Raw genomic sequence first — 14,018 nt, 5'->3', positions numbered from 1 at the left:
GGCACCTACAGGATTTTTTAAAAAAAATCTCGTAAAAATTTATACCGATTTTCTAAAAATTCGATAAAAACACAAATTTTTTCTTCTAAATCAATAAATTTCTACCGGGTTTTTTAAATAGACTATCGATTTTTTTTTTGTTTTTTATTAATTCTTTGAGAGTGATTTTTTTCCTCAAAATGTAACTTTTGAGTGGGATACATAGTGAAAAGAGCACTTTGGTCATAATTGAAAAGTGTGGGGGTGTCGGGACTAAAATGGCAGGTGAAATTCTCAAACACAACGAAAAATATGATATTATCCAATCCAATGTCAAATAACATAAGAAAACGAGAAGAAAAAAACATGTTTCATGGTCACATGGCCACAAGCTTCTAAACCATATCACGTGGTTTGAATTCTACTTACTATCTATCCAATATTTCATTCCATCTCAAAACTCAACCTCTAAACCACTCTTCACTATGGTACTTTCTTCCTGCTCTTTAACATGGACTTCACCCTCTTTATCCCATAAGCTAAACTTGCCACATTCAAATCGTTTGCTTCGGAATACTCCAACTTCATCTTCCAACAATGTCTCTTGTGCAATGGAAACATCTTCAAGTTCAGAAAGTAAGAGCCTGAGAAGACCTCTACTGTTGGGCATAGGAGCATTAGCAGCAAATTTGCAGCCAACAAAATTACTCTTTGCTGATGGTATTTATTCTCACTTCTTTGTTCATATATGTGATACTTAGAGGAGTGACCATTAGTCTTATTTTTGTAGAAATACCGGACAGATATAGAGCTTTTGTCGACTATTCAGACGGATATTCTTACGTTTATCCTTCGGATTGGAAAGTAAGAATCATATTGATCTCAACAATTAGTATAATTTTCTACAAGTTTGTCTGAGTGATCTTTTCTTTCTAGGAATTTGACTTCAGGGCTCATGATTCTGCATTCAAAGACAGATATCTACAGTTACAAAATGTAAGGGTGAGATTTATACCAACTGAGAAGAAAGATATTAGAGATTTGGGTCCAATGGAAGAGGTGATTATGATGTAGATTATGTCCTTATGTAATAGAGTTTAGCTTATAGTTAATACTTGATTATAACCATTTTGTATTTTAAGTAGGTTGTAACTGATTTGGTGAAACATAGATATACTGCACCAAACCAAATACCAACAATATATAACATGGAGGAGGTTTCTTCTTACTTCATTTCTTCTACGATTTGTTTTTTTTTTTCCGAAAGAATTTCTTAGATGGCCGATGCAAATTGACACCCATTTCTGAATTCTGTGTGAATGCAGCGGACTATAGATGGAAAACATTACTATACAGTTGAATTTGAACTTGCGTCCCGAAATTATGGTAGTGCCTGCTTTACAGTACTTGCCATAGGAAATGGTAAGTAATCTACCATCTCAAATGTTAGATATATCCATGTAAATGTTCTAATGCAAACTTATAACATTCACTCGATACAGGAAGGTCCTACACATTGGTTGTTGGAGCCAATGAAAGGCGATGGAAAAAAGTACGCAATCAGCTTAAAGTGGTGGCAGACTCCTTTAGGCTCATAGACATTTGATATGTTACAGAACCATGCGAGACATGTGCCAATTTGGCTATATATCAAGATTGAAATGTATGTAAAATTTTGCAAGGGAATGATATCATCTGTCTACAAATACAAAATTTCTTCCAGTTGGTAATACATTGCATATGTATATAATAAACTTGAGAAATCCCAGAGAATTGAAGTAGAATGTCGTGAGCTAAACACTCACCAAAGAAACTTTAATATCTGATACAAAATAGATGTCAAGGTGAAGCAGATCATTAATGCTTTGTATAGCTCCTATTTCTTCCTAGGATAATAATGCAGTGTGATTCTCAGCTTACTTTAATATGCTAATATAAGTAGACAAGTTGAAAACAAAATTGAAATTTAAAAAAAAAAAAACAATATAAGTGTCTGTTTTCGGCAAAATACACGTGGAAATTTGCATCAATTACAAAAGCCCCATCTCCACCAACAACAAAAAAACTTGTGACTCTTGCAACTTCAGCTTTGGATGGAATGACTATAAACTAAAGCTAATTATGTACAGAAGTTACAACTCTTGAACTGTATTTTCAACATTTTTCACAAATACAAACAAAAAATACATTAAAGAATAGGTTCATGATTTCATTATCCACACTTGAGAGACTTTGAGTGAAAAGGAAGTCCAGTAAAACTGAGTCACAACAGCAGAACTTGTGTCGATACCGTCTTCCTGTCATTGGACAATAAATCAATAATATACCATGGGGACAATGGTGTTAGTCTAAAGTCTAAACTGCTTGTCTCCAAAAGAATTCAGCATCCACAGCCAAAATCCTCAAACCAAACACTAAATCTACACTTTCCTGCTACAGTATCCTCTTTCTATGCCTATCAATGTGAAGTGCTAGCCCAAGCTTCATCATTCCCTTTCTTGCCATACACGAATCTCCACCGGACATTTAAAATTTTCAGCAAGCGCAGCAATCATCAGTGATTCAACTCAAGCAGGGCATGCAACAATTCTCATGAACCAATATTGGTTGCAACTACTCACATCATATATTCCAACTCTAAAGAAGCCGATGCTGACGCAAACCCTTACCAAAATGAGGTTGCATTAATCGGACATACAGACCATTCTTAGCCATCAATGAATCCTGAGTCCCCTCTTCCACTATCCGTCCTCCATTAAGTACAACTATATTGTCCACATGCCTCATCATGGCAGCCCTGTGAGCTATTAAAATAGTGGTCTTGTTTCCCATTATTAGAGTGTCTAGAGCCTCTTGCACTACTCGGCTTGATTCTGATTCAATTGATGAGCTAGCTTCATCCAACAACAATATAGGAGCATTTTTCAACACTACCCTAGCAATTGCAATTCTCTGTTTCTGTCCTGGAGTTAAGTCAACACCTCTCATTCCAACATGGGTGTCATAACCATGAGGCAAACTACTAATGAAATGATGAGCATTTGCTATTCTAGCGGCCTCTTTTATTTCAGCTTCACTAGCATTATGTCTGGCGTATATGATGTTTTCCCGTATGGTTGTTGAGAAGATAACAGGTTCCTGCTGAACCAAACCAAGGTGGCTCCTAAGCCATTTCAGATTATATGATTTCAAATCCCTCCCATCCAATAAAACTTGGCCAGCAACTGGATCATAATATCTCTCCAACAATGATATTATAGTGCTCTTTCCTGACCCTGAAACTCCCACAACAGCAATTGTTTGACCCCCACTGACTTTGAGACTGAAATTGCTTAACACCAGCACTTCTGGCCGAGTAGGATAACAAAAATCAACATTTTTCAACTCAATGCTTCCATATACATTGGGTGGCTTCAAGGCTGAGCTTTCATCAGGGTCAATTTTAGGCACCCGATCTATAATTTCAAACACTGAAATGAGAGATTTACGTCGCTTGAGTATGTATGGAGCCAATCCAAAAGGCTCCACAAGTGCAAATGTAGCAAATGAAAAAACAATGTACTCCTTGAGGGCAGTAGGTGCATCTACATAACTTTTTTTTATACATATTGCAGTGTACCAGAGTAGAAGGGCATTACAAGCAAAAAGTAGAAACTGTGAAAAGCCAAATGCAAAACCAATAGCCAATCCATGGAGAAAGCTCTGCTTAAATATTTTATTTAACTGCAGCCTGTAGAGCTCCATTACCTTATTACCAGCACAAAATGCAACAACCGTGTAAATATTTCTAACCGCATCTTCAAGAACCAAAGATGCTTTTCGGTGCATTTCCTGTATGCCCCTTGAAAAACCAGCAAGCCACAATTTCTGCAATTTTCAAAGAAACTGCCTCAGATGCAAATGATAAAAGCAAATTAACAAATTCAGTACGTTGAGCTGGCATTGTTAAGCCATACACACATATATAGTAACAACGTGTCCAATAGTTTTTTAGTAATTGAAAGTAAACAATGAACACAAATCAACATAAATGAGAATTTCCATAAATGACAACGAATTTCAAGATGACTTGCATAATTTCCACAAACTGAAAAAGAGAAATAAAAGTTCAAACTAAACATTAGAGAATAATAGATCATAGATGGCAAAACCAAAAGGGTAGATGCATACCTGGGCAATAGCAGAAACACAGAGAACCGGAAGTGTTGCCAAAGCCACGAGAGCTATTCTCCAGTGCAGCAAAACACCAATGAGAAAAGCAACAATAATTGCCGCAATGTCCTGTATAAATATGGAAAGCCGGTTACTGAAAGCAGCTCTCACAAAAGTAGCATCATTGGCTAAACGCATGGATAAATTGTCGGCACTGTTTTCCTCTTCATCGTACCATCCAATTTCATTACGTAGCATGGCTGCAATGTTATTTAAACAGATTTAGGTAAGACTCACAAGTGCAAATTGCTCTAAAAAAGACTAACAAGTATCTTGTGCAATGTTTAGACAATTTTGCCAAATATAACAAATCAAATTAAAATATATAGTAACAGTTTAACTTTACTGATAACAGTTATTTTAGAATATTTTAAAACTTATTTACAACGACCCCATTATATTCATTGTTCCCCAAAAATGTTAATCAAATAAATCAATCAAAACCGTCTAAGAACCAACTTGATTTTATTCATGGAAAGTCCAATATGTAATTATGTGTCGGAAAATTAAATTGACTCATGACCTCAAGAGAAATGAGAGTGTGACTGACTTCATGAGAATCAAAATTCAAATTTAATATATAAGGGTGGTTACTGGATATTCCAAACATGCGCACCTGAGAACATCATTCTCCTGACTCTTTCGGTCATTTTCTCCCCCATTATACCAAAGTAGAAATGCTGTAAAAAGTTGGCAACAACTGTTACAATACCCATGCAGGCAATGATCAAGCACCACTTGTCAATCTCGCCTCGTAAGTGATGAGTTCCATCAATTCTGTAGTAGGTTGTCACCACTAGACCAATAACATAAGCAAGAAGGGGATTGAACGCACCAAAAATTGCAGCACCTATGCTTCCTAACACAGCATAAAGCCACTCAGCAAAACTAAGTTCTGCCAGTCTCCAAAATGAGGGTTGATGCCGATGCCGTGAATCCTTTGTTTCGTTCATTTTCACTGAAAATTCATCAGAATAACTATCTGGTCTGCTAAATGTTTGGGAATGGGAGCGTTCATTTTTAGGATCAGATGTTAAAAGAGGTGAAATAGGGGATTCAGGGTCAGAACCATTTGATGTTTGTCGATGCACTGAGTGAACATCAATCTTGGGTAACTCAGGAAGTCTCATTTCAAAGCTATCCTGCCTTTTAATTGATGGCTCTTTCTCTGTTGAATCCAGAGACTGGCCATTTTCCATCATCTTCTCAGGTGGTGGACTCTGCACATGTGGTGATTCTTGTAAGTTAAAGAAACCATCTGGAGGCCGAAATACAGTAGAAATTCTTTGAAGAGAGGGAGACTTCATCATTCTAGGGGATGATGGTTCTTTGCAGCTATGACTCTCTGAAGAATCTTTCTCTATTTGGAAAGCTGCAGTCTTCTTATAGTTGCGAGCAGGCATTCTGCATGACAATAAAAAAATACAAATTGATTTCCTATATCACTTTTGAAAAGTCAGATTATTAAGAACATGATAAATATTAAAATTTGAGTTATTTAGTATTCAGATGATCAAAAAATAGCATAATGATTATTTAATTATAATTATATTAAATCATTCTTATCGCAGATGTCACTTTCTACTATCACAATATCTGTTTTTAGAAGAGCTATTTATGTTTTCCATAAACAGAAATAATAGGCAAAGCAAAGGAAGAAGCATGAAAGCATGCAGTACTAGACCTCTTTGGAAGTTTTGTGGCCTCTTCACATCGAAGAAGCTCTGCATATAAGCCACCCAGGGTCAATAACTCATCATGAGTACCCATTTCAACAAGTTGACCTTCCTCCATAACAGCTATATAATCAGCGTTCTTTATGAGACTAAGCCTTCGAGCAATTATTATTGTTGAGCGCCCCAGCATAAGGAGATCCAGAGCCTCCTGAACAGACCTCTCAGCCTCAAAATCAAGTCCACCAGTAACCTCATCAAGTAAGAGAATGGATGGATTTAGAAGCACAGCTCTTGCAATAGAAAGCTTTATTTTCTGTTCTTCTGTCAAAGTTAAACCAGCCCTGCCAATCTGAAAGACAGAGGAAATAATTAAAATACAAAAAAAAAAAAAAAAAAAACATAGGCTTCATTTGATCAGGTCAATCAAGCTTCACCTGTGTATCATAACCTTTATCCAATGAACTGATAAAGGTATGTGCGTGAGCTATTTTAGCTGCCTCTTCAATTTGATCGGCGGTAGTATCCCTCCCATATGCAATGTTGTCTCTTATACTCAAACTGAGCAAAGCAGGTTCCTGAGTGACCAGTCCTATTTGACTCCTCAACCATTCCAGTTTCAAATTCTTGATGTTTTCACCATCTAAAAGAACTTCTCCTGAAACCACAGATTGGTAAATCAATTTAAATCTGAAATGACAAAGAGAATGGTTTGAATGAGATACCATTAATATGCACTGTGAAGGGAAAACAAATACCTAATGTTGGATCATAGAACCGCTCCATGAGTGGAATAATACTACTTTTTCCAGATCCATTTCTGCCAACAAGTGCCACAGTTTTCTTAGCAGGAACTGTGAGATAAAACCCACTTAATATAGGGATTTCAGGGCGTGAAAGATAACTGAAGTAAACATTCCTAAACTCTATATTTCCTTGCACAGCCACAGGAGCACTTCCATCGTGATCAGAAGATGAGGATGACCGGCTTATCATCTCGTATAGTCTATAGGCAGCTATTCTCCCTTGATCAAATGAGTAGAAATTTGTCGCCGCTTGGTTTAATCCCCTTAAATAAGTAACAAAAATGGTAAGTGAAATATAGAGAAATAATAAAATATAGAAGTTAGTAATGATGCTTACAAGCCACTTAGAATCACTGCAAACAGAGCTGTTATAATTTCCCCACCATGAGCTTTTCCGTGCATAACCAAGAACCTACCAACCCATAGTTGTAACGCACAAGAACATATTGCAAGCCCATATGTAAATCCAAGTCCAAGCCCTTGAACAAGACTTATTAATATACCATATCTAAGAGTTGCTTGCAGTGACGTTGCATATGAATATTTAGCCAATGTTTCATTTGTAAATGCAGACAATGTCCGTATATAGGAGACTGCCTGCGTGACAAGAAATTATTCAGTCAGAACCGAAGGTACTTGAATAATTCATCAAATAAAGAGAACTCGCCATTATTTCCACTTCGCCAAAATCAAATCATCAAAGAATAACACAGTAAAACAACCTAACAGTTAAATAAATAAATTTTCTCCGACCAGAGTAAATCTCAAACCTATTCTGTGTATAATAAACTAACTATGGATTCAATGAACCATGTAGACGAATAAAAGTATCAACCAAAGATATTAATAATTTCAATATATCTTTGTGGCAACTTAATCAGAGCACTCTTTTTCAATATCCTTCTTCTTACAGCTAACCCTACACCCTCCCATTTATGCTATAAAAAGGCATGAGAGAAATATCTCCTTCTTTCACCATTAAATAGGTTATAGAGGTGCATAAAAAAGGACTGCTGGGAGAACATTATTCAATCCATGATTACAAGCCGAAAATAACCGGCAGAAATCCAGGAGCATCTCATTTCACAGATCATCATGAATTTCCATAACACACAGAAGAAAAAAGATAAAATCTTATTCAATCAAAAACTTCTTTCAAAACTTCCCTCTAGATGCCCAGTCACAAAGTATACTACCCATGAAGCATGAATATTATTAGAAAATCACAGAACCACATACATGATACCGAAGACTTTTCGAACAGATTTCAATTTTTTCTTTCAGTTCTGTTGGAAATAGAAAAAATACATTGTATGTTTTCCATTAAAAAGAGCATTTAAGTTTTAGGTTCATGTATATTTAGATTCATGCATTTAGGAAGTTGGACTATTATTTATTTCTCCTTGTAAACATAATATGTAATTAATTATATAGTGTATAAATATTATGGATGCTGAGTGCTTTACTCACTCAAGCACATTCAGAACACTTTGATTTCTATTTTTCACAAGTTCATATTAAAATCAAGTCAATCAATATCCACCATTGGAATGATATATAGAATGTATGTATCAAGCATATCATTGGTTCAATGCAATAATAAATAAATAAAATAAGCAATAAATAACCTGTTCAGCAATACTGGCTGCTTCTGCATATGCATCTTGGATATTCTCAGCAAGCCTGTGAAGGAATATATTTGATATTCCTCCTGCAGCAACAATAAATGGACCTGTAGCTAATGTTATCAATGCAATCTGCCAACAATTGATAAAAGCAATAACAAGACCACTGAAGAATGTAGCCATATTATGAACATAATTCCCGACCTGTATCATTAAAAGTCAAAAAACATATTGTCTGAGATGCATGCGTCGCGATATTAACCACAAATAATAAATTTGCAGAGAGTAAAACATACTTTTTCACTGAGAGCAGACTGAATGAGCAGGACATCACTCAATACTTGACTCACAATGTCTCCATTATTCCCGTAAGTATCAAAGAAACTCATATCTTGGTTAAGTAACACTCTAACATATTTTGATCTGATGACTGCTGTCTGTCGTTCCCCGGTAAGAATCCAGCATGAAACCTCTATTAAACAAGAAAGAAAAATCAGTACTGCAGGAAACTTAGATTCAACATCTAATAAAGAAGCATTCTTCATGATTAACTTACCAATCCAACCAGCAACAAAAACACCACCAGCAATATAAACAATGGTCAAAGCAAGCTGCAAAAGAATCAACAACAAGGGTAAGTAAGTATAAGTCAATTTTTTACATCAGTCACACAAACAATTGGTCCTACAGAATAATTGTTATGAACTGGGTATCCTACAGAATATATTAAACCTGTAGTTGTAATGTCATCCAGTTTGAGTACTAATTAACGAGTTGAACCATGGACCAGGTTTTAAAACATAATCTGTAGCCCGTTGTAGGTCAAAATGTTTTAAATAAAGTCGCTATTTTCCTTCAACATAATTGTTGTCTGTGCAGTTGCAGACAACAACTGAGTTCTATGTGCTTCTAAAATGTTGAGTACTAGTGTAATGAGATTACGGTTTACCAGCAATACGAGAAATTGTAATATCCTGATTGATTCAATGGTCCGTGTTTGATCACATCCATAGAGAAAAACATCAACAAAGTCTATGCTTAAAGATAAGGTTTGTTGCAATTCAATATTAGGGTCCACTAGAGATACGATAATGATTGTAATATTTCAAGGCTATATTTGGTCATAAACTCATAATTACGTATTTTTCTATCCAAGTCCGAGGTATATTTTGGTCTTTTTTTTTTTTACGGTATGGGAAATGATTGTTATTACGAAATGTTGAATCACGGCCAGCAAATATGATTGGATCATTTCAATCTTACCCCTCTATGATTTCCCCCAAAATAGGAGATAACTATATGATTCTCTTTTAATTCACATACACACGTCAACCATCCGTGAAGTTCGTGAGGAAAATGTTTCGTTATATTTAGCACTCATCTTACAGTCCTAGGTTGAATCAATGCTTGGCTTGTTGTTTAGCTAGTATAGAAACTTAATTTGATATATTTCCCAATATTGGGGTTTATTATTGATACAATAATGATTGTAATACCCTGATTGATCCAACGGTCCTTGATTGATCACATCCATTGCTCAAACATCAATTACCTAGTGAGAGGCTAGAGAAACAATTAACCTCAATCGCTCCAGGTAACACTAAACCCAACTGTTTCCAATGCCAATATCCTACCATAAGCTATGGTATGAGAGAGGCTAGAGAAAAGGCGAGCTCGTTAGATGATACGTAAGAGCTGCACATCTCACACCCAACCACCAATAAAGGCCTAGCTCCATACATTCACACCCTCACCCCGAATCCTTCTCACTCTCCGATTCTCCATTTTCTTAACACTTAACTAACTTTAGAAGACCAACAAAACAATCTCCAGTATCACAATCCAATTAATAAAGCAACAAAAGTATTGATGACTAAATCAATAATCTAAGTATATTTATTACATATTGTATGGTCAAGCTAGTTTTCATGAAAAACCAACAGTTCAATTACATCAAGCTACACAGCAATGCAACCAAAGGTCATAAAGCTACAAAACTAATAGAACAGTATAAACAAGTTTCGTTTCGCCAACTAATTAAAACCAAGAAAGAAAAAGTTAAGCACATAGTTAGAAAATGAAACGAAACCTAACCTCCTTGAACCTATGAAACTGATCCTCCTGCTGAGGAACCTGAATAACTTTAGCAAAGTAGTGCAAGTAAACAACAAGAGCAGTACCATGAGCCGCCGCAGCGATAGAGCCAACCACCATAAGAAACCAATCAAACTTATCAGCACAAGCAAAGAGACCAGAGAAAGGAACCGCAGCAGGCGGCGGCTCAATATCCTCCATCTCTTCCATCTCCTCCTCCGCCTCCATTTGCTGCGACGCGGAAGTCTCTCCTCCGATATCCATATACGGAGACGGCGACTCCGGCGGCTCAGAAACCTCAGACACCGGCGTTAAAGGTTGAACATGAGGTGGAGACCACCCGAAAAGCCCCCGCGATACCATCATCTCCGATACTAGTCAGCAGCGAAATCGAAAAACCTTTCTCAACTGAATCAGAATCAGAATCAGATCCCGCCGGTAACTACTTCATCTCTTCGTGAAACGACATCGTAACAAACTCCACCGTAGTGGTTCCGTTAGAAAGGTGGCGGCGCGTGGGTTGACTCGGTCAACCAAACCCTTCCTTCTACGATTCTTCAACTTGAAATTGAAACTGAAACTGAAACTGAAATTGAAATTTCTCTCTCTTTTTTTTTTATCTTCTAAAATTCTAAGAAAATAGAAAAATGAAAATTTAGTGTTTGGAAGGAAATAATTAGAAAGTGTGAGCGAGCGTGTGCTGTGAAACTGTGATGAAAAGAACAACAGCACAGAACGCAGAGCTGGAAAATGAAGGAAGGGTATTTTAGTAAAAGTTCGAACAGCTGGAAGATGTTTGAGGAAATTACGTTTAGGCCCTTTGAGAGTCGTTGGAGTGACACGTGCGTGATTAAAAATGGTTAAATAACTAATTAAGTAACGATATTGATTTATTGTTGATAAAAATGAAATGATTAAAAAATGGCGACTTGATTGTTTTTTGTTGTTTGGAATTGGGAGACGCTTTTTTGTCGTGCCAGTTCATTTCATCTGTTTGCTTTCACTTTTTTCCGCCTGTAGCGCTGGTTTTATTTAAATTTTAGTGTTTCTTTTTTTTGGATTATAATATTATTTTTATCATAATTAACTTTAGTACGGAAAATATTAATTTTGTGTGTTTAAATATATATGTTAAAAAATCAAATATGTAAAAAAAAAATTTATAAATTGAATTTCTTCAACGCCCAACTCTAGATATTAATTTTTCAAATTTGATAGAATTATAATAGACAACAAATTTAGTATCCTAATTAATAGGAAAGAAACTTTTTTGACTAAAAAATTATTATTTTAGAATAGGTTAATTTTAAGAATTTGTTTGTCAATTATAGTTTTCATTGACAAATACTCTAAATATTGAAAAACTCTTATTTCATCACTTGGATCTCATATCTATCATGTGTGCTTCTAAAAATGTCTCTCTATTTTTATAGATGTACTTCTGAAAATACTTTTTTACATTTGCGTACAGTGGCGGAGGGAGAGTATAATGAGGGGGTTCAATTGAACCCCTTGGATTTTAAAATATTGCACCAATATCTCTATTTTATTTTATTTTGAACCCCCTGAAAAAATAGTTTTGCACCCATAGCCCAAGTTCAAATTAATTTTCATTCATTTATTTTCTGGTGAAAAAAAGTCATAGATAAATAATAGCAAAATATCTCTAAATTTGGAGTATTGTATTGTTGGAACTAGGAAACAAATTATCATTTGTCAGCACTGAAGTACTGAAACTTGTAGCTAGTAAATACTAGTTTTTATAATTTTTAGAACTCATTAAATCTAAAAGAATATTTACTTCAAGATCATTGCAGTATATAAGAAGTGAAAATAGACTTGTTTACCTCTTTTGTAAAAAACAAGTGTTATTTAGATCTTTTAAGCTTGAATTTTAAAATTTGAAGTGTTTCATGTGGGTCTTTTAATTAAGTTTAGGAATGTTTGGTTTAGACTTTCTTATTGTTTGTTTTAATGCAACACTAGAATTGACTTTGGTATTGTTATTTTTTTAATATAATGTAATTTTTAAATATATATTACTATAATTATTAATTAATTTAAATATATATTACTATAATTATTAATATTAATTAATGTTCTGAAGTCTGCACCCCTGGACCAGGGTCCTGGCTCCGCCACTGTTTGCGTAAATACGTACCCTAGATGTATCTACGTAACATTTCTGTATGTATATCTACGGAATAAATCCACAACCAGTAAACCAGAAAAACAACATTTGTAATGAGAAAAACAATGTTCATTGATTAAAATCGGTCGGCATTACATCGATAATTCCAACAGAAAATTAAATATTACATATCAATAGTCTGGTGGAAAATTGCACATCTCTAAGATTTGCTCGACCGTTCTTTAAGTCGTTGCTACGAACTCGAGTGAGATTTTCTTTTCGAAACCTTCATACGTTCGACACATCACCAAAACATTTGCTCGGTTCTTGAGCTCAAATTTATTGTAAACGATGTTCCCTCTGTCGTCAAATGAAGGTGACCGATACTCGAGCTTCACAACCTTCCGTTTGTCACCGTAAGGTAGACGGTATTGGATTTCTTCGATGATATCTTCGAGCGATGTGTATTCTTGCACTTTGATCGTCCGCCCGGATGTTCTACCATCAGAGTATGGAGACACTTGCGACATGCCAACGGATGTTGTACTCATATTGAGGCATTTTTGTGTTTGTGTGAAATACAACATTAGAAACCCCAAATTTATAGAAGACTTAGGTGAATATGGACCACACACTCTCTTAAACAGAATGTTCCGTAGGTATATCCATGGAAGGATGTTAAATATTTTGCTTCCGTAGATATACATACGGAACAAACTCATTAATTTTCAATTAAGAGCCTTCCGTAGATACATCTACGGAAGTTCCCTGTTAGTTTTTTAACAAAACAGAGTTAAATAGCAGTAGCAGTAAGGAAATAAAATACAAAATAAAGAGTACAATGTTATAATTAACAAAAAATGATTATATTGCTATGTTAAAGAGTGCAATGTTATAATTGACAAAAAATGATATATCGTTATGTTAAAGAGTGCAATGTTATAATTGACAAAAAGTTGGAGATTTGGTGTGGAAAATGATATTGATGAAGTAGCGTTTTTTAGGGTGGTGAGAGTGAGTGTTGAAGAAGAAATGTAACAATGGGGGAGTGATCATGATGGTTCAAACTATATCAGATACTTTCGCAGATACATCTACGAAATATTCTGTCGCTAAGTTATTCAGTAGATGTACCTACGGAACAATCCCTGAACTGAATTTATGTGTAGTTTTCCTGACATACACTAGTTTAAAATGCTTCCGTAGATACACCTATAAAAATAACCAATTTTTTTATAAAAAAATGTGCTTCCATATATGCATCTACGGAAGTAGGGCCAAAATTAGAATTTCGCCAGATAACTAAGAGATTCAAGGGGTTGATTGAGATTTTTCTCTAAATATATTTAGATATAATTAAATCACTCATTTAAAATTTACATATATCTAAATATGACAATATCAAATAATTTTACCTGTGCTCTATCTTACTAGTTTTTCAATAAATTTTGAGATCTCAAATGCTTAGTTCGGATTCAAAATTTTTGATTAAGTTAAA

General features: G+C 35.1%; 2 protein-coding genes across 2 annotated transcripts; one reads left to right on the top strand and one right to left on the bottom strand.

The window, feature by feature from the left end:
- Window positions 1-377: 377 nt before the first annotated feature.
- On the top strand, window positions 378-1,719 carry LOC131649113 (photosynthetic NDH subunit of lumenal location 1, chloroplastic-like). Its single transcript, XM_058918855.1, has 6 exons — window positions 378-699; window positions 770-843; window positions 916-1,038; window positions 1,125-1,196; window positions 1,305-1,401; window positions 1,482-1,719. The coding sequence occupies exons 1-6, from the start codon at window positions 465-467 to the stop codon at window positions 1,583-1,585; spliced, it is 705 nt and encodes a 234-aa protein (XP_058774838.1). The 5' UTR covers window positions 378-464; the 3' UTR covers window positions 1,586-1,719.
- A 30-nt stretch (window positions 1,720-1,749) lies between these two features.
- On the bottom strand, window positions 1,750-11,122 carry LOC131649112 (ABC transporter B family member 6). The gene is made up of 11 exons (XM_058918854.1): window positions 10,390-11,122; window positions 8,852-8,906; window positions 8,592-8,767; window positions 8,299-8,499; window positions 7,008-7,267; window positions 6,623-6,933; window positions 6,302-6,522; window positions 5,876-6,216; window positions 4,808-5,595; window positions 4,150-4,391; window positions 1,750-3,846 (listed from the first exon to the last, which is right to left on the bottom strand). The coding sequence occupies exons 1-11, from the start codon at window positions 10,753-10,755 to the stop codon at window positions 2,617-2,619; spliced, it is 4,191 nt and encodes a 1,396-aa protein (XP_058774837.1). The 5' UTR covers window positions 10,756-11,122; the 3' UTR covers window positions 1,750-2,616.
- Between the last annotated feature and the right edge of the window lie 2,896 nt (window positions 11,123-14,018).

The sequence above is a fragment of the Vicia villosa genome, linkage group LG2 (assembly GCF_029867415.1).
Source record: "Vicia villosa cultivar HV-30 ecotype Madison, WI linkage group LG2, Vvil1.0, whole genome shotgun sequence".
In the NCBI taxonomy this organism is placed as follows: Eukaryota; Viridiplantae; Streptophyta; class Magnoliopsida; order Fabales; family Fabaceae; genus Vicia; species Vicia villosa.
Note: the sequence above shows the minus strand (reverse complement) of the source record. Positions and strands in the feature narration are given on the sequence as shown.

Bases quoted from the DNA above. Each gene is read 5' to 3' on its own strand.
- LOC131649113 (XM_058918855.1), top strand. From the start codon at position 465: ATGGTACTTTCTTCCTGCTCTTTAACATGGACTTCACCCTCTTTATCC. The intron at 1,039-1,124 runs GTGATTATGATG...TATTTTAAGTAG, and splicing joins ATTTGGGTCCAATGGAAGAG to GTTGTAACTGATTTGGTGAA. The intron at 1,197-1,304 runs GTTTCTTCTTAC...GTGTGAATGCAG, and splicing joins CAATATATAACATGGAGGAG to CGGACTATAGATGGAAAACA.
- LOC131649112 (XM_058918854.1), bottom strand. From the start codon at position 10,755: ATGATGGTATCGCGGGGGCTTTTCGGGTGGTCTCCACCTCATGTTCAA. The intron at 8,768-8,851 runs GTAAGTTAATCA...CTTGTTTAATAG, and splicing joins TTTTGTTGCTGGTTGGATTG to AGGTTTCATGCTGGATTCTT. The intron at 6,934-7,007 runs GTAAGCATCATT...TACTTATTTAAG, and splicing joins GCAGTGATTCTAAGTGGCTT to GGGATTAAACCAAGCGGCGA.